This window comes from Xenia sp. Carnegie-2017, unplaced genomic scaffold (genome assembly GCF_021976095.1).
Source record: "Xenia sp. Carnegie-2017 unplaced genomic scaffold, XeniaSp_v1 HiC_scaffold_2, whole genome shotgun sequence".
NCBI lineage: Eukaryota > Metazoa > Cnidaria > Anthozoa > Malacalcyonacea > Xeniidae > Xenia > Xenia sp. Carnegie-2017.
This window is the reverse complement of record NW_025813482.1, coordinates 8,153,245-8,173,873: the sequence shown is the minus strand read 5'-3', so window position 1 is coordinate 8,173,873 and position 20,629 is coordinate 8,153,245. Positions and strand designations below refer to the sequence as shown.

The 20,629-nt window shown below is 31.4% G+C and overlaps 3 protein-coding genes and 4 long non-coding RNA genes across 9 annotated transcripts; 6 read left to right on the top strand and 1 right to left on the bottom strand.

Moving 5' to 3' along the window:
* The first annotated feature begins 230 nt into the window (after positions 1–230).
* Positions 231–4,532, top strand: LOC124440795. 3 transcript variants are annotated; one of them, XM_046991234.1, is made up of 6 exons: positions 231–347; positions 697–791; positions 1,659–1,745; positions 2,793–2,909; positions 3,678–3,752; positions 4,145–4,532. In XM_046991234.1, the coding sequence occupies exons 2-6, from the start codon at positions 733–735 to the stop codon at positions 4,164–4,166; spliced, it is 360 nt and encodes a 119-aa protein (XP_046847190.1). In that variant the 5' UTR covers positions 231–347; positions 697–732; the 3' UTR covers positions 4,167–4,532. The 3 variants fall into 3 exon arrangements, with proteins under 3 accessions (XP_046847190.1, XP_046847193.1, XP_046847189.1); XM_046991237.1 differs by lacking the exon at positions 231–347 and adding an exon at positions 421–439; XM_046991233.1 differs by lacking the exon at positions 231–347 and having other exon boundaries at positions 449–791.
* Positions 1,691–19,281, bottom strand: LOC124440802. Its single transcript, XR_006946771.1, has 3 exons — positions 19,270–19,281; positions 9,992–9,997; positions 1,691–2,177 (listed from the first exon to the last, which is right to left on the bottom strand). It is a non-coding gene; the product is annotated as an uncharacterized LOC124440802 (long non-coding RNA).
* LOC124440798 lies at positions 7,810–8,911 on the top strand. The gene is made up of 3 exons (XR_006946767.1): positions 7,810–7,873; positions 8,239–8,310; positions 8,417–8,911. It is a non-coding gene; the product is annotated as an uncharacterized LOC124440798 (long non-coding RNA).
* On the top strand, positions 8,967–9,803 carry LOC124440801. Its single transcript, XR_006946770.1, has 3 exons — positions 8,967–9,016; positions 9,361–9,432; positions 9,743–9,803. It is a non-coding gene; the product is annotated as an uncharacterized LOC124440801 (long non-coding RNA).
* LOC124440790 (relaxin receptor 1-like) lies at positions 9,944–11,894 on the top strand. Its single transcript, XM_046991227.1, has 2 exons — positions 9,944–10,749; positions 11,405–11,894. The coding sequence occupies exons 1-2, from the start codon at positions 9,987–9,989 to the stop codon at positions 11,602–11,604; spliced, it is 963 nt and encodes a 320-aa protein (XP_046847183.1). The 5' UTR covers positions 9,944–9,986; the 3' UTR covers positions 11,605–11,894.
* On the top strand, positions 13,036–13,705 carry LOC124440797. Its single transcript, XR_006946766.1, has 2 exons — positions 13,036–13,219; positions 13,414–13,705. It is a non-coding gene; the product is annotated as an uncharacterized LOC124440797 (long non-coding RNA).
* LOC124440796 lies at positions 17,543–19,944 on the top strand. Its single transcript, XM_046991238.1, has 3 exons — positions 17,543–17,683; positions 18,443–18,517; positions 18,914–19,944. Exons 1-3 carry the CDS (start codon positions 17,553–17,555, stop codon positions 19,041–19,043), a joined length of 336 nt encoding a protein of 111 aa, XP_046847194.1. The 5' UTR covers positions 17,543–17,552; the 3' UTR covers positions 19,044–19,944.
* The last annotated feature ends 685 nt before the right edge of the window (positions 19,945–20,629 follow it).

Sequence of the window (20,629 nt, the reverse complement as noted above, 5' to 3'; positions counted from 1 at the left end):
TACAAGCTATGTTTAACATCGATATTAGATTCTTTTCCAGTGGAAAGCGGGATGCTTTCACTGAAGGGCAATGATGTATTGTCTAACATTAACACCGGATTATGTTACTGATATTTAATATGGAATTCGAGCTTTGTCCATATGAACTGTTCAACATGCTTCCAAACAAAAAATGAGCAGGAATATTCAGTTGATTAATCTATGATAAACCTTTCACCTTTTAACTCTGCTATACCGGTCACAAGCCCGGGACTTGTAGCGTATAAGACTCGCTGCTTTTGAGCAGACTTGTCTGGTTTAGAAGGAAGAGGAGTGGAAGGTTAATTTCTCAAATGTTGTTGGACAAGGTCGTTATTAATTGTAGTTGTTGGTTATAGCGCTGTGCTATCATTCTTTTTGATTCTAATATTATAATTTTATGGCAGATGTAAACACAAGTGTAAGCAAGCTGTAAAATATGTGTGATCAGAATTGATAACTTCTTTCTTGTGTGGTTTCCTTTTTTATAGAGAACAGATTAAACTTAAGTATAAATTTGCTTGGTAAATTACCGATAGACTATCATAGCATTGATTGTCATTTAACTGCGAGTCTATTCTATGTAAATGACGCAATCAAAAAATGGATCGATTTCATGGAAAGACAATGTAAAGGTGTATTTAGATGATTATAACAGTGACCTAAATTTTGTCATAGAAGAAGATGGATTAACTGGTTCCTGTTTGCATAAAGATGGCTTTGAGTTCATTTGGGCCGCAGCTAGAGCTACACATGGCGTATCAAGGGGAAAGGTAAAATTTTCAACTTTTATCTTTTTTTTTACTGACAATGTACGATTTCAAATACCATACTATAACATAATGTTGTCTTTGTAAGAAATTTGATTAAATATCTCGAACATAAAGTGTCTTATACAAGATATTGGCAAGATGGTCTTCTATATGCAAAATATGAAAATAATTATTCGGCTGTCATGTTAAATTAATTGTAATGCATTTGTCATTGGAGGGGGGAGGGATTGTGGTTAGGGTTACCTTGGTAAGTTTGGTATCAGCTCTCTGGTAGATAATGAATATATTCTAAGTTAGACCCTGTTTACACTAGCCCAGGCTGATATTCAATGTGGTTCAATTTAACAATGTAGTAATCTTTGTCAAATGACTTTAGTTTCGACTTATTTTGAACTCACAAAATTTTGCATGAAATAATTTGGTATCTTACTTTTTATTTCACTTACAGACCTAGACATGCCCAAATACAATCTCTGATGATTAATAAATGTATGCACTATACTAGCTAAAATAATTACAATCAAACCTGTATTAAGGGCCCTTCATCAAGCAGACACCCTGTATTAAATAGGACACTTAGTAAAGTCCGAATTAAATCTCATATAATTTGTAGTAATGAAACCCTATCAAGTGGACACTGACACAAAACTTGTCCGATAATAACACAAAAATCTGTGTTTAACAGACTATTCTTCAAAATATTTCATGTTATCTACTGACTTAATGTTGTTCACACTGCTATGCAATTTTTCTTTCTCTGTATGTTGTAAAATATATATATATGAACTTAATTATTATGGCCGAACTACAGTACATGCATTGTATATGCAGTTAGGTCACACTCACCTTGTTCATTTCTATTTTTAGAACAAGTCCATTTCTTGATGACCTCCTTCCACCAGAACCACCTGCACTTCTTCAAGAACTGCCAGCTGATGACGTCATGAGGGATTTGTATGTACAATATTTGACAATATTGTAGTTTTTTTTTATCTTTTTACCTAGTTTTCACCCATCATTTTATCTTTTTTTACCAATTAATGGATATTATCCTTTTGTTTTACGAAGCGTCTTTACTTAAAATGGCTCTCAAAAATTTTAAAAAATCACTTTGTCGTCGGTTTTATAATCGATACACGTAACTTGAATATTTTGTAAACACATAAATTTTACCTCGACTTTAAATTATATTTATAGATGCTGTCTAAAATTTAAACATTTAATTTATTTCCTGAGTTTTAATAGATATTTATTGCATTTGCACTTGTTTACAATAAAATGTCCTTATAAATAGCTTCTATTGGATAAATGGCCGTGACATAGCCAGCTCAATAAATGGGGGTAGTGGTCTGTATTCTGTGATTACAGAATTTTTGATGGAGTGATCTTATTTAAGGACGGAGATGATATAAATCTTTTTTGTCACATGACTTTCTTCCATGAGAATATTGTATTCCCTACAATGATGATGTAAAATGTTTTTCTTTAGCCATGATGACGTAAAATGTTTTTCTTTAGCCATGATGATGTAAAATGTTTTCTTTAGCCATGATGATGTAAAATGTTTTTCCTTAGCCATGATGATGTAAAATGTTTTCTTTAGCCATGATAACGTAAAATGTTTTCTTTAGCCATGATGACGTAAAATGTTTTTCTTTAGCCATGATGACGTAAAATGTTTTTCTTTAGCCATGATGACGTAAAATGTTTTTCTTTAGCCATGATGACGTAAAATGTTTTCTTTAGCCATGATGACGTAAAATGTTTTTCTTTAGCCATGATGACGTAAAATGTTTTTCTTTAGCCATGATGACGTAAAATGTTTTCTTTAGCCATGATGACGTAAAATGTTTTCTTTAGCCATGATGACGTAAAATGTTTTTCTTTAGCCATGATGACGTAAAATGTTTTCTTTAGCCATGATGACGTAAAATGTTTTCTTTAGCCATGATGACGTAAAATGTTTTCTTTAGCCATGATGACGTAAAATGTTTTCTTTAGCCATGATGATGACACTGCAGAGACCTCAACCAATCCCACTATGCTTGTGCCTGCTATGGTAAATGCAATGTTTCCACTTGTGAGCAACACTCTTTCACAGGAGAATGAAGATACTAGGTTAGTTAGACCCACAACGTATAAACTGTAAGGCTTTACAGGTTAAAAAATAATTTTGTAATTTTCTATGGTTAATGCAACTGTGTTTATTTCATATTATTATATGGCAAGCGTCACTTCCGGCTAAATGGCGCGCTTTGATTGGCTCAGAAATATTTTTGCCGGTCCATTATTTTCCCGTAATCGACCACGATCCAAAACGCGTAATTTTGCAGTCAAATGTAAATAAACTTCGTAAAGCAAACAACAAAACGCAAAAAACGAAACAAAAATAATTTGCGAATGTGAGTCGAAGGAAAAATACTCGTAAAACAATTTAACTATCCAGACGATACAATTTGAAACGATTTCTTTTTTACTGACAAAAACTAGAAAAGCGAAAGTCGACCCTTACAAAACAGCAAAGACGAGAAAGAAAACAAGCTTCGTTTCAGTTCAAATAATGCCTTATAATTATCCTTTTAATAACCTCGCTTTCTCGGTCTTTACTGAGAAATATCGGACCTCTGTCTTTTTGTACAAACCTCGCCCTACGAGCTCGTTCTGTACAAAAACATCTCCGTCCGTTATTTCTCCGTAAAGACCTCATGCTCGGTTATTAAGGGCTTAATATTGATTTACCTGTTTTACTCAACTGTGCATGAAACCATTTTTCATTGTGGTCTTTAAAGCTGTCAATTCACTAACGACAATGTTGACTTTAATTGTTTGTTACGATATCAATATTTTTTTTGATTGTTAATGAAAAATTTGTTTATTGTATTTAAGTAATGAAATATTTCCACAAAGTGGACGACTACCACCAAATAACAACCCAGTGTCTTCACAAGGATTATTATCCAGGTATGAAGAAAGTTTTTATTTCTTTAATATCTCAATGACACCAAACCACGATTTTGCTGTTTAAATAGAAAATTTGTTGTTAAGGGATTTTAAAATCTTTTGTTTACATTTGCCACAAATTTTGAACCATACATTATTTGTTTTGTCTAAACTAAAGTTTTCCACTCCTTTTATAATGATAAGTTTCTTATTCATGCATGCAATATTCATTTCGATTAGCTAAAAGTCCCCATCTAACCACACGTCTTGCTAACAACAATTATTTTCAGCTTTCGAGTTTAGTTTAATTTTTAATTTCTGTTTGATTTTTGCATAATATAAAAATTTTCAACTTTCAAACATAAAATGTGGTAGAAACATTCTCTGCATTGTTGACGATCTGTATTTTTTAGAGATGAACGAGCTGCTTCCTAAATACTCATATTAATGTTTGCTGTGATCGCTTGGGTAAAGCTGTACGTCTGAGATTACAGGAAATAAATGGCATTTTGAAAGATGATAAATTAAAACAACTTTATAAACAAATTTACGATGATATTGTTTTATCGTGTTTTTTAAATATTTTGCCTAGTTTTTACTTTGACCAGTTTGTATCATAAAATATCTCACAATAATGCTAAATATTATCATGGCATTGTAATATTTAGTATTATTAGCAAAACTTTGTGTGTTGTTTTAATATCTAAGCGTTTTAGGCATTAATGAAAGTTCTATGAAATTCTTCAATTTTAATTCAGAGACCTACTACCATATTCTAACAAATAAAAATTGTTCAACGCATGTCTATAACTGCTTTTTTGAATTACCTGCAATTGTATGCAGAAAATTTTGACTAAAATGTTTAAAATGTAAAGAGAAACATCTGCCAACACTTCAATACTATGTTAAGATGATCTGATGAGAGAAAAAGTGAGACACTGTTCGCTGAAAACTAATTAAAAAATTCTTTTGCTCTTTGGTCCTTTTCTTTACTTTTCTAGAAGTCTTTTTGACAATTAAAGTAATTGTTGAGAAATTGCTGTTTGTGAATTTCTCTTTAGCTGTTTAAGCCACTGCAAAGGCTATGACATACGCATGACGAGACAGATGGAACACTTGAATAGACATCTGTTTAAGTTAGCTGTTTTGAAAACGCAACGCATAAAGACCTATACGCACTGTGATAAAACAAGCAAAACGAAGATATAAATTGGTATGAAATACTTAAAGATATTTTTATTTGCAATGATTAATCGTAATGATAAGAATTATGATATATTTATGTGTAAATTCTAGGATAAATAGATGAGCCAAAGTTGTCAATTCATTCCTTTCTTTGTAGAGTACAAAGTGACTCTAAACACAGATAGACTGAATATCGCCTTTGATGTTTGGAGCAGTACTAGTTTTTGGCTAAAGCAGGAATAGTTTTGCTCTGATAAATCCCCATTATAACAATTTTTGTTTGAGAACGAAACAAAACAAAACACATAAAATAGAAACAAAAAATAAAAGCAATGCTTTTATGTATACACTGAAACTAGCTATCGTTTATGCAAAGTAATTTTCTTTTGTTTGAATTTTTCTGTGTTAAACATTAAATAAACTTCAATCGCTTTGCGTCTTCAAGATGAAAGTGTCTCACAAACAAAGTGTTCTTTCATTCACTCCCCCTCTCCTTCCACCTCTCCATTTATAACTTAAAGATTGCAACTTGTTAGTGCCTTTCAGTTTATTAGCTATATCGCATTTAAATAATTTGGTGTATTATGAAAGTTTTGAAATCGATAACTTCGTAATCTATATCATTATAAACTATTAGTTGATTATAAAAACATACATAATTTATGGCTGTTGCAATATGTACATTTTCTCCATTTGAAGAAATGAACGTGTAGTTTTTACAACTTGTGGATGGAAGTTGGACAAAATACTATTGAAAAAAAATGATCATGGATGTATCTTCATTTTTCATACTCACTTTTTTCTTTGCTATTTTTAAAGAAATATTTGTCTTGCACAACACAATATCGCCCATATTTCAACTTGCATACTAGCTTATTTAATTCAATTTCTTGTGAATACAACTCATTCATTTTACAAAATCTGTCATTAGAGATATTTGTGCTGTGTTTTGCTCAAGATTTGGATTGAAAAAAATTTTGTCGACTTATAAATGACATCTTGTTTTTACCAAAGCGTTAGTTTTCCAATTATACTTGTTTCTTTCTATGTCATGCATTCAGACCAGTAAACCACTTAAATATTTATGTTACTATGAATATTTCCATTTATAAAATTCCTGTTTTTATTTAGAAATCTCAATTAGAAATAGTTTCTAATATTTAGTGAAAGTTTTGCTAATTTTTCGTGCATTTTATTGATATCATCTCATTTACAAAAAAATTGCTATTCCATTGTAGGTACGATGATATCTTACGTAAGAGATTTTTTCATTTTCCTTCTCCTTTCTGCCAGCTCTAAGCAAAAATGTCAAAATAATAATACAGGTTAGTATAACATTTTTTTTAAGCCTTTTAAGGCATTTATGTTTTATTCATAAGCAGTTCGCTGTTCATAAGTGATTATTTATAATTTTGATTATTGCCTACTTTACATACAGCAAAATGACAATGTAACATATTGATATAGTAAAAAAAATTAGTTTCAGTAACACGATGTGCCCTTTAAGACGAGGTCAAGAAAATGAAAAATAGTGTAAACCTCATTCATACATGATGGATGATTGACACAGTGGAGAAGTCAGTCTACAGGTTTTGGTCCTGCTATGTAAATTTCAGATGAATATTATTGTTAAACTTCTTAATTGGCCGATTATATGGTCAATTTCAACCCGGGCTGAGTTTCAGCCTTGGCTGAAGTTGCTCCATGTACTCGGCCCCTTAGAAACGCTTTGTTTTGGTGAGTGAAGAAACACAGAAATTTGCACTATTGAATTTTATTAATGGAACTTTTTCACTTTAATCAAAAACGATTTCTTAATATGTTGTTTACGTGTAATCATAACATGCGCGTGCCTGTGGCTGGTTTTTCTTTAAAACATAGATAACTTTAGCAACTATGTTAAAATACATCCTAGTATTTTTTTCTTTTTGAAGTTCTCATGTCTATTGTTTTTATTTTAGATGAAAACTGTACATTGGATATTCTTCGTTGCACAGGAAATATTACAATACAACAGACAAATTACTCCTGTGTTCTGTCTAATAAAGGTTATTTTTTAAATCAATGGGAAAAAAATGAATAACGCTGCACCTCAAGTGAATGTTTACAACCTTCATTTGTTTCATTGTATCATCACAAAAACTATTGAATAGGATTGAGTAAAATATGAATTATTTTGCCACCAGGTCAGTGTTTTCACCTTAGTTAAAGGTTGAGGTGATTAACACGGACGATATGCTACGAAGGAAAATTATACATGATTGCTTAATTTATTGTATACGTTCGACATGTTCAAAAGATAAATGTATGAACAAGCAAATCTGAATCATTTTACCTGATTAAATTAACTGAAATTAGGCATACCAGTGACAACAACATATTATTTGTCTTTATCCTTATTATTGTCAAACTCCTCGCTGAATTCAATTTTTTGAATTCCTAGATTTTACTGGATGCAAAGACTTGAAAATGAAACACACATATACATCTCAAGTACAAATATGTGATAATGCCAAAATGTAAATAACTTTAAAATAATCGATTAAATAGAAGTTTGCTTCAGAAGAAAGAAAAGACACTTTTATTAAGAAAAGACAAATTAATTAAGGAAAAGATTTTTATATTATAATAACAACTTCTAATAAACCAAGACAAAAAATGTGCCGGAAAAGTCGTTTTGAAAAAGACTACATGAGACTTTATAAGAACGTTAATAAAGAAAGAGTGTTAATGAAGGTTATCTTTCATGTGTCTTGACAAAAACAAATAATTCACTCATGCATGGAACATATAAAAAATCATTTTAAAGCTTTGTATAAGTGTACAAACTAACAATGCTGCTTACTATAAGTAAAAACGTAAATTTTGCTTTCTTTTCAGTGATGAAAGAAAGTCCAACGTATCTGTGGAGATGTATTTCGACAAAAAGAAAAATGTCTTGTTACTGTGAAGGCTTTGTAAGTATTTCTAAGGCTATGTTTGAATATAACAGTTTTATATTCTATTTTAATGTTTAATACCATTCTAAAAGACAAATATTACATTCTTAAATGCCAGCGATGCACAATATTACCATTACATTTAGTGTGACTTATTTACTATTGCAAACTATGATCAAATATTTCCTGAGATATTCGAAGATAACGGGAAAAAATTGGAACAAGAAATGCATTCTTTGATTACATAAAAACTTATCATATAATTAATCATAAAATTCAAAGGAAAAAAACAATGTTGTTAAATGTTGGCAAATTTGTGTTGAATAAAGCTTGTATTGTTCATATTTAAACTAGAAGGCTATATTTTTTATTCATTATTTTAGAGATTTGTCAAACAATAAACTTTCATTACAAAACTGTGAGATGTTTAATGGGCTAACCGAACTGGAAAATCTGTAAGTGCATTTGAAGTACATAATCCGATAGTGCACTTATCCATGGTAATGTAATTTCTTTTTTCACATTGAAATTTATTCTTTGCTTTCCATATAATTTTTCTAGCAACTTGGCTGGAAACAGTTTAAAAAAAATTCCAACAGACTGTTTTAAAAGTTTGACCAATTTGAAACACCTGTAAGCATTTACTATTTTGTATTCTTATAGCTTTGTTTTTCTATCTTAATTGTTCAATTTTGGCAATCTATTGTTAAACTTGTCGATCCCATTGTGGTATTGGTCCAGTGGCGCACCTAGGGACGTCGACTTGAAATATAGATTGTTTTCATAGGAATCTGCTTCTTTTTATCAGCTGTTAAATGTTGTCAAATTTGTGTTGAATAAAGCTTGTATTGTTCATATTTAAACTAGAAGGCTATATTTTTTATTCATTATTTTAGAGATTTGTCAAACAATAAACTTTCATTACAAAACTGTGAGATGTTTAATGGGCTAATCGAACTGGAAAATCTGTAGATGTTTTAGAAGTACATTACATAAAGCCCCTTATAGTTATGGACTTATTTTGATTTTCGTTCAAGGAAAACTATATGTTGTTATTTCTTGACATGTAGTTCCTATTTCATTTTCTAGTGACTTGTCACGCAACAACATCGCGGAAATTCCCAAGGGATGTTTTAAAACTCTTAACAAATTAAGAAATCTGTAAGCATTTTTTTATTTATTGTTTGTTGATTATGTTTTCTGTTTTTATGTTCTGTCAAATTTTCTCATCCCAATTCTTTTTCTTGGTTTACATTTTTTAATGAAATTTCAAACACAGGCAGGCTGGTCAATAGTTTTTTGAATTAAATTTTTTTCTTCGAATATGAATTTACTTTTTTCACCCAGCATCTTCTATTTCTTTCTTTTTTGTTATGTGATATTGTCCTGCGTAAAAATTTCTTTTATGCATGATCAAAAACAAAATTCAGACAAAAAATGGATCTGTAATCATTTAAAACAACCTTCCTAAGCATTTTGTAATTTCACTTTCAAATATTTTATAGCAATATTTCTAACAATAAAATAAAGAAAATTGATCGTCACACATTTGATGGACTATGTAGTTTAGAAATGTTGTAAGTGCACCATTTTTGTATATTTTATAACTCCAAATTTGAATCAGTAACTCGTGTTGCAAAAGATGAATGTATATATCGTCATCATGTGCAGATATTACTGCCATGTTTTGTGATTCATGAACAAGTTGAGATTGCTAACCTGGTGTGAAGATCAAGTCTATACCCACTACTAATTAAAGAGAATTTCATCATGATGACGTTTGCATTAGCCATGCTTTTTTATTTTACTATGTAATGTGGTCATAACTGAATATTTTTTTTTTATCAATATTGAGAGTAATAATTAAGATCGTATTTTAATATTTAGATCATTCAATAGCAGTGAAACAAAAGTCCAACTTCGTGATATTTTTACTTTAAGAAATTTAAAGATTGTGTAAGTATACATTGATCAATGATTCATTTATCCAATTTTTGTTAGATTTTCAGGTATGTAAAAGATAGTTTCGCGTTTATTGCGAGATATAAGTATCCAATAGTAAGCAAACGTTTTCTTTTGTAGTGAAGTGTCCTGTGAAAATTGCTGCCCCTTTCTTTGTTTGAATAATAGTATGACATGTAACTGCAATGGAGACCCGAGAAAGAAATGCCCACGGAGGTTATTGCATGAAGAAGGTTATCGTGTGTTTGTGTGGATTACCGTTGTTCTCATTTTTGTTGGCAATATTTTTGCTCTGATAATGAGGCTTCTTTTTGCCGAGTTACATACAGTACAAAATCTTTTTATCTGCAATTTATGCCTGAGTGATATGTTGATGGGAGTGTATTTGGTTGGCATAATGTACAAAGATCTGGCAACATACGGTGAATACCTTCATCATAAATGTCTATGGCCAAAGGAAACGACATGTAAAGTTCTTGGAGCTATCTCGATTATTTCAAGCGAGGTTTCGGTGTTTACACTAATCTTTATTGCATACGACAGATTTTTGTATGTTGTTCATGGTTTACATCATAAAAAGATCCGATACCGTACAGCATCGGTACTTTTATTGTTTACATGGCTAATATCTGCTGCTGTTGGTGTTTTGTCTATTTGTCTTCCTAATTACATACCCCAGTGTCAAGGAAGGAAACTTGATTACCAGTTATTCCGGAAGATGTGTATACCAGTGGAGTTCAAAGAGAAAAACACTGTTTTTTGGTATTACAGTATTGCAATATTTGGCGTTATCAACCCTGCAGCAGCTGTGTGTCTGATCATCCTCTACATGAGAATATTCTTTTCGTTTTACATGACATCAAGAGATGCAGAAAATCGAACGTATGACCATCGCGTTATGGCAAAAAGATTTGCTGCAATTGTTTTCACAGGTAAATGAAAAAATAAAAAATTCAATTTGATAAATTCGATTTTGTCTATGGAAACATAATTGACCCCAACACCGAAAAACATGTTTGGAAATGGGATCTCAAGCTCAATATAGATTTATTTTGATTGAGCCAAATTGCAAATTTTTGTGTGAGCATGCCCCATGCAAGTCACGATACTGACCATTTTGTTGAATGAGAGTCTCCTGTAAAGAATCAGCTACATTATATCTCATGTCATGTATGTTACTGTAGAAAGTACATAAACATAAAAATATAATAAAAATGGAATTTGAGATCTTCCCTCAAATCGGAGCTACCGTGTTGATTGGGTTGACGGGGCAAGATCAAATCACCTCTCCTCTTAGGCAGTCCAGCATGCAACGTTCAACTTTGTATGTGGGTCGTGTGATATTTTGATTTAAAACAAAAAGTATTTGGCAACCGTCAGCTATTCTATCTATTTTGATGTTTTTGAAGAAATAATGCATATTAATAAAGGACCGATTCAACCTTGGTTTGGATACAATTAAAAAAATATTTCATGATAATTGAATTTTGTGAGCGTAAGGGATATAATTTAATGTTGTTTTCATGGTAACTTTTGATTGCGTCTGTAATTGTGTTTTTATATTGACATATAGCTTTATTGTTATAGATGTCTGCTGCTGGATTCCCGTTTCAACACTTTTTTTTATAGATCACGATGAAAATCATTTTATTAAAAAATATTTTATGATTTTTGTTGTGCCCATTAACTCGGCCATCAATCCGTTCCTCTATACATTAAGTGCTCCCACGTTTTGGACTGTAGTGAAGAAATTCTTTCTCAGAATTTTCAATAAATGGAAGCAATAATGGTTGTGACAAAATGCTATGGCTTTATGAATATACTTAATTATTAAGTTGTTTTCGTCAATGGAAATTCTTATCATGAATTAAGCACATTTCACTCCTCTATTTTCAAGTAGATCAGCTCGATTTGACTGATCTAGCACTACATAATAATCACAGTTAGTAAACTGCTAAATGTAAAGTCGCACTTGTAGCTAAATTAACAATTGAAATTGTAGGTGGAATTTTGAACAACTGTGTAACTGTATTGATATTCCTATAGCCATGGATAAATAAACTCATGTGTGTATTTCGCAATATGATCACAAGAGACCATGCACTTGCTTACTAAAACTGGAAGTAGTTCCAAAAAGTAGCTTTTACAGCCCTGTATATAATTTTAATATGAGAGAAGACAACGGCAAAAGATATTCAGTCAGTCTAAAAGCTCCATTTATGAAATCTAAGAAACTGCTATGCGTTTCAAACGAACGAACGAGCATCACCATTAGCTATAGGGCTGCTTCAGGTCAGCCTTGATATGGATTGGAACACAGTGAAATGAAAAACAGTTTTGCCTTTTTACAGAAATCTTTCATCGTATATCTTTTTCACGCGGTATTGCCACAATGAAGGCAGTAAATTGCTTCTTCCGATCAAGGAAACACTAACAGCAAAGTGGTCCTACAGTTTCCAATTTTTTCAATACTGTTTGTTGTTCCATGAGAAATACCAATAAACCTATCATCAGCCGCTCCAATATCAATTGCTTGATCTTTGGGTCTAGTCTGTTCTACCATTTTTCACCGCGATGGTTGTTGAAACAACGCACGCCGCAAATGTAGAGCAAGTGGTAATCTTGTTCAAACGTGTTAGTGAAAGCTTTGAAGTTGCTAAAGAGCTGGTCGGCTTGGACCAAGTCGCATCAAGTGATGCTGAAACTATTTACGGTGTTATCACAGATGTTTTTAAGTGATTGAATCTTGCTATATCAAAAATACGCAGACAGAATTCCGGTGTGGGAAGAAGATTGCAAAAAGAATAACAAAAAGCTGTTTTCACTTTTTGTTAGGTCATTCGCTCAACTTGGCCTGTGGTGTTACCACAAAACGAAGCAAACTTATGCGACACGCTCTGGACAGAACACATGAGTTAACAAAATTGATTAAGAAAATTTTTCTTACAAGATGGACTGTACGTGCTGAGGCTTTGAATAGCATCATTGAAGACCACCAGTTGAAACTATGGAACAATATAATATTTTGATATTATTGTCTTTTGTGTTATATAGCGCAGTACATCAAATTGTAGTTTTATCTCATCTTTAAAAATTCGTCGACTAATTCATGTAATTTGCCCTACGAGACCAAAGATTGAGGAAGGGAGGGTGTATCATGTATCACGACAATGCCACAGAATAGATACATACAGAAGCGCCACTCAGCGAAAAATCTGTCCCCTACTCGTACCAGTCCTTAAGTGCGCATCTTTTGCGTCCGCCATTACTCCAGCCAGATAAACTGGTCAGAATGTATATAGATTAATATTATGAAGAGTTGTTTTTCGAAAATTTGACGAATTTAAATTCACTTATGGACAAAATTTTTAATGCCATCGGATAGGATACCAAGCATATGAGGTGAGAAACAGTTTTGTTGTAAAATACGTTCTTCAAATGTAATTTTACGGGTTTTATAGTTTCTTGCCTTGAACTGTATGCAAGATCCATGTTTAGAACGTCTCTTATATTGAACGGCAGTTGCCCTAAGAATTTATAATTTAGGACAAAAGTAATAAATATATTTAGTGTGATTCCATTTCTGTATTTTCTAGTAAAGAGTTTCCTATTAGAATGGTCAACGGATTTGATAGAAACGATAAAACGACCTACTGTGCGTAAAGAACGTTCTTCAGATGAAGACGTTATTGGTATAAAATTTGGACTAAACTAATTTATATTTGATTCTTGAATCGGGGCTTTTTTGCAATGTAGCTTGTCTGCATAATTGTAATTGAAAGTTTTTATTTGTAATTGTATATTGAGTTCCTGTGGCTATCATGTCTGTCAAATTTGTATTAACTTACAAATAAAGATGTTTTTTGTTGTCTTATTTTTAATAAACAATATATGAAATTACAATTTTTTAAAGAATGAAGTTATTGATAAATTGTTACAATTAAATTAACAACTTTACCATTATGTCAAACATATTGTCAAGCAACTACAGCTTAGCTCTTTGGTTAAACTTCACTTGTGAGTTGTGACCAACAATTGTATGTGAAAAATGATTAGAATTATGTTTGATTCACCACATTGATCAACCAGCAGAGAGAAATTATTGCAACAAAGGGCTCGAAAATTAAATTTTTGCTAAAATCCATAAACTTCATTCAGTAAATTAAAATTTTTATTGTAAGTAATCATGTCACAAACAGAACTTATTCTGACAAAAACCAGTTATAGTTACTCTTAATGCCATTATTTAAATCGTAATACTTTACACAGTAAAATGTTTACCAAAAGGTGAAACACAGATACACCAGAAAACTTTTTTAAAACATTTGACAGGGGAACTGCCAAGCCAACACCAATCCAATTCACAAAAGCATTCAGGAAGCTTTTTATGTTCACTTTCACATCATCAATAAGCATCCATGTCAAATATATAAATAATCTCCTGATTGAATTTAAAAAGGCAGAAATAACAAAGTTAAGTCATGTGGACCATATGGCAGTATATGTTTTACAAATTGCTATTCAAGCACTTTATTGGTGGAGGCCAACATGCTGCTGCTGTTCCAACTTGCTCAAAAAGTCATTCAAGCTTCACAAGTCACAACTGTGATGAATACAAAATATTTTGGCATCAGATGACTTTCATAGTGGCCATGCAGCATCGCTTCTGATAGTTTAAAACACCTGGGTAGACAATTTTGGTGATTCGAATGTCCTGCCAAACGTTGTTTGCAATATATAAACTTAACTGGAGGATAATTTGATTTGTCACTTGTTTCAGCCACGACCGAGATTTCAAATGTTAGAACAAATGTCTTCAAGATTCTCTGCAGAATTCTTATATGATAAAATTAAAACTGACGACAAACCATATACCGAGTACGCATCTCGTCAGATACATATCTACTTTGTAAATATTCCGAATAAACCCTCATTTATCACAACGGACGTCGAATTAATGATAAATTGTTGAGAGCTTGATGTGTTAACTGTATCCACACAAAAAAATATTAAAAAAATGGCCAATCTATAGAAATATTTGGGTTTATTTGCCAAAACCCATCCGTAGAACTATATATTATATTACGATCTGACTGCATTTATCTGGCTGGAAACATGGCCGCCGTGTAAAGTTGCCCGGATGCTGGGGACACGAACATCAAAGGTTCCGACATCGAGTGGCGCTTCTGTATGTATCTATTCTGTGACAATGCTGTCTAGTTATTCGTGAGAACAGTAAAATTTTACTTTCTAAAACTTTTTTTTACGGTGCGTTACAATGATGCGTTATAGCCATATGGTTATAAATTGTTCGGGATCTATAATATTACAATCCGGGATTCTAATATTATATATTATATCATATTATTATTATCCGGGATCTAAAATATTATAATCCGGGATTCTAATATTATAATTTTATGGCAGATGTAAACACAAGTGTAAGTAAGCTGTAAAATGTGTGTGATCAGAATTGATAACTTCTTTCTTGTGTGGTTTCCTTTTTTATAGAGAACAGATTAAACTTAAGTATAAATTTGCTTGGTAAATTACCGATAGAATATCAAAGCATTGATTGTCATTTAACTGCGAGTCTATTCTATGTAAATGACGCAATCAAAAAATGGATCGATTTCATGGAAAGACAATGTAAAGGTGTATTTAGATGATTATAACAGTGACCTAAATTTTGTCATAGAAGAAGATGGATTAACTGGTTCCTGTTTGCATAAAGATGGCTTTGAGTTCATTTGGGCCGGAGCTAGAGCTACACATGGCGTATCAAGGGGAAAGGTAAAATTTTCAACTTTTATCTTGTATTTTAACTGACAATGTACGATTTCAAATACCATACTATAACATAATATTGTCTTTGTAAGACATTTGATTAAATATCTCGAACATAAAGTGTCTTATACAAGATATTGGCAAGATGGTCTTCTATATCCAAAATATGAAAATAATTATTCGGCTGTCATGTTAAATTAATTGTAATGCATTTGTCATTGGAGGGGGGAGGGATTGTGGTTAGGGTTACCTTGGTAAGTTTGGTATCAGCTCTCTGGTAGATAATGAATATATTCTAAGTTAGACCCTGTTTACACTAGCCCAGGCTGATATTCAATGTGGTTCAATTTAACAATGTAGTAATCTTTGTCAGATGACTTTAGTTTCGACTTATTTTGAACTCACAAAATTTTGCATGAAATAATTTGGTATCTTACTTTTTATTTCACTTACAGACCTAGACATGCCCAAATACAATCTCTGATGATTAATAAATGTATGCACTATACTAGCTAAAATAATTACAATCAAACCTGTATTAAGGGGCCCTTCATCAAGCAGACACCCTGTATTAAATAGGACACTTAGTAAAGTCCCGAATTAAATCTCATATAATTTGTAGTATTGAAACCTCTATCAAGTGGACACTGACACAAAATTTGTCCGATAATAACACAAAAATCTGTGTTTAACAGACTATTCTTCAAAATATTTCATGTTATCTACTGACTTAATGTTGTTCACACAGCTATGCAATTTTTCTTTCTCTCTATGCTGTAAAATATATATATATGAACTTAATTATTATGGCGAACTACAGTACATGCTTGTATATGCAGTTAAGTCACACCCACCTTGTTCATTTCTATTTTTAGAACAAGTCCATTTCTTGATGACCTCCTTCCACCAGAACCACCTGCACTTCTTCAAGAACTGCCAGCTGATGACGTCATGAGGATTTGTATGTACAATATTTGACAATATTGTAGTTTTTTTATCTTTTACCTAGTTTTCACCCATCATTTTATCTTTTTACCAATTAATGGATATTATCCTTTTTTTACGTCTTTACTTAAAATGGCTCCCAAAATTTTAAAAATCACTTTGTCGTCGGTTTCATAATCGATACACGTAACTTGAATATTTTGTAAACACATATATTTTACTCGACTTTAAATTATATTTATAGTTGCTGTCTAAAATTTAAACATTTAATTTATTTCCTGAGTTTTAATAGATATTTATTGCATTTGCACTTGTTTACAATAAAATGTCCTTATAAATAGCTTCTATTGGATAAATGGCGTGACATAGCCAGCTCAATAAATGGGGTAGTGGTCTGTATTCTGTGATTACAGAATTTTGATGGAGTGATCTTATTTAAGGACGAAGATGATATAAATCTTTTTTGTCACATGACTTTCTTCCATGAGAATATTGTATTCCCTACAATGATGATGTAAAATGTTTTTCTTTAGCCATGATGAAGTAAAATGTTTTAATTTAGCCATGATGACGTAAAATGTTTTCTTTAGCCATGATGACGTAAAATGTTTTTCTTTAGCCATGATGACGTAAAATGTTTTCTTTAGCCATGATGATGTAAAATGTTTTCTTTAGCCATGATGATGTAAAATGTTTTTCTTTAGCCATGATGATGTAAAATGTTTTTCTTTAGCCATGATGATGTAAAATGTTTTCTTTAGCCATGATGATGTAAAATGTTTTTCTTTAGCCATGATGATGTAAAATGTTTTCTTTAGCCATGATGATGTAAAATGTTTTCTTTAGCCATGATGATGTAAAATGTTTTCTTTAGCCATGATGATGTAAAATGTTTTTCTTTAGCCATGATGATGTAAAATGTTTTCTTTAGCCATGATGATGTAAAATGTTTTCTTTAGCCATGATGATGTAAAATGTTTTTCTTTAGCCATGATGATGTAAAATGTTTTTCTTTAGCCATGATGATGACACTGCAGAGACCTCAACCAATCCCACTATGCTTGTGCCTGCTATGGTAAATGCAATGTTTCCACTTGTAAGCAACACTCTTTCACAGGAGAATGAAGATACTAGGTTAGTTAGACCCACTACGTATATACTGTAAGGCTTTACAGGTTAAAAAATAATTTTGTAATTTTCTATGGTTAATGCAACTGTGTTTATTTCATATTATTATATGGCAAGCGTCACTTCCGGCTAAATGGCGCGCTTTGATTGGCTCAGAAACATTTTTGCCGGTCCATTATTTTCCCGTAATCGACCACGATCCAAAAACGCGTAATTTTTCAGTCAAATGTAAACAAACTTCGTAAAGCAAACAACAAAACGCAAAAAAACGAAACAAAAATAATTTGCGAATGTGAGTCGAAGGAAAAACAATTTAACAATCCAGACAATACAATTTAAAACGATTTCTTTTTTATTGACAAGAACTAGAAAAGCGAAAGTCGACCCTTACAAAACAGCAAAGACGAGAAAGAAAACAAGCTTCGTTTCTGGTCAAATAATTCCATATAATAATCCTTTTAATAACCTCGCTTTCTCGGTGTTTACTGAGAAATAACGGACCTCTGTCTTTTTGTACAAACCTCGTTCTACAGGCTCGTTCACTACAAAAACACCTCGGTCCGTTGTTTCTCCGTAAAGACCTCGGGCTCGGTTATTAAGGGCTTAGTATTGATTCACCTGTTTTCCTCAACTGTGCATGAAACCATTTTTCATTTTGGTCTTTAAAGCTGTCAATTCACTAACGACAATGTTGACTTTAATTGTTTGTTACGATATCAGTATTTTTTTTGATTGTTAATGAAAAATTCGTTTATTGTATTTAAGTAATGAAATATTTCCACAAAGTGGACGACTACTACCAAATAACAACCCAGTGTCTTCACAAGGATTATTATCCAGGTATGAAGAAATTTTTTATTTCTTTAATATCTCAATGACACCAAACCACGATTTTGCTGTTTAAATAGAAAATTTGTTGTTAAGGGATTTTAAAATGTTTTTTTTACATTTGCCACAAATTTTGAACCATACATTATTTGTTTTGTCTAAACTAAAGTTTTCCACTCCTATTATAATGATAAGTTTCTTATTCATGCATGCAATCTTCATTTCGATTAGCTAAAAGTCCCCATCTAACCACACGTCTTGCTAACAACAATTATTTTCAGCTTTCGAGTTTAGTTTAATTTTTAATTTCTGTTTGATTTTTGCATAATATAAAAATTTTCAACTTTCAAACGTAAAATGTGGTAGAAACATTCTCTGCATTAATTGTTGACGATCTGTATTTTTTAGAGATGAACGAGCTGCTTCCCTAAATACTCATATTAATGTTTGCTGTGATCGCTTGGGTAAAGCTGTACGTCTGAGATTACAGGAAATAAATGACATTTTGAAAGATGATAAATTAAAAACAACTTTATAAATAAATTTACGATGAAATTGTTTTATCGTGTTTTTTTAAATATGTGTTTAATGTCAAATGTGTGCAGCTCTTGTACCACAAATTTTACCACATATTTTACATACAATCTCCAATTAATCATTCTACATTTGTAAATTAAAACAGTTTATTATTTTTTGATAAGATTAGCAGAATTATATTGACCGTTACTTTCCTTTTAGGAAGCTACAAAATTCTTTGGTGGGACTCTGCGTTGATAAAGTTTGTTGATTCTAAAAGCTAAAAAAGTCTACAAAATTAAGTTTCTGTTTAGCCATAAAATTGTATGAATCTGGTTATTTATAAAAATATAAGTTTAAGTTATTTTGGTTCCAAAACCCTCATTCCTGAATTTTTGTCGTCTGGTGCTTTGCCTTGTAGTTAAAACAAAATTTTCTTATGGAATTAATAAGGTTTAACTATGATTTGCCTAGTTTTTTTACTTTGACCAGTTCGTATCATAAAATATCTCACAATAATGATAAATATTATCATGGCATTGTAATATTTGGTATTATTAGCAAAAACTTTATTTGTTGTTTTAATATCTAAGCGTTTTAGGCATTAATGAAAGTTCTATGAAATTCTTCAATTTTAATTCAGAGACCTACTACCATATTCTAACAAATAAAAATTGTTCAACGCATGTCTATATCTATGAAATTCTTCAATTTTAATTCAGAGACCTACTACCATATTCTAACAAATAAAAATTGTTCAACGCATGTCTATATCTATGAAATTCTTCAATTTTAATTCAGAGATCTACTACCATATTCTAACAAATAAAAATTGTTCAACGCATGTCTATATCTATGAAATTCTTCAATTTTAATTCAGAGACCTACTACCATATTCTAACAAATAAAAATTGTTCAACGCATGTCTATATCTATGAAATTCTTCAATTTTAATTCAGAGATCTACTACCATATTCTAACAAATAAAAATTGTTCAACGCATGTCTATATCTATGAAATTCTTCAATTTTAATTCAGAGATCTACTACCATATTCTAACAAATAAAAATTGTTCAACGCATGTCTATATCTATGAAATTCTTCAATTTTAATTCAGAGATCAACTACCATATTCTAACAAATAAAAATTGTTCAACGCATGTCTATAACTGCTTTTTTGAATTACCTGCAATTGCATGCAGAAAATTTTGATTAAAATGTTTAAAATGTAAAGAGAAACATCTGCCAACACTTCAATACTATGTTAAGATGATCTGATGAGAGAAAAAGTGAGACACTGTTCGCTGAAAACTAATTAAAAATTTCTTTTGCTATTTGGTCCTTTTCTTTATTTTTCTAGAAGTCTTATTGACAATTAAAGTAATTGTTGAGAAATTGCTGTTTGTGAACTTCTCTTTAGCTGATTAGGCCACTGTAAAGGATATGACATATGCATGACGAGACAGATGGAACCCTTGAATAGACATCTGTTTATCTGTTTAAGTTAGCTGTTTTGAAAACGCAACGCATAAAGACCTATACGCACTGTGATAAAACAAGCAAAACGAAAATATAAAATGGTATGAAATACTTAAAGATATTTTTATT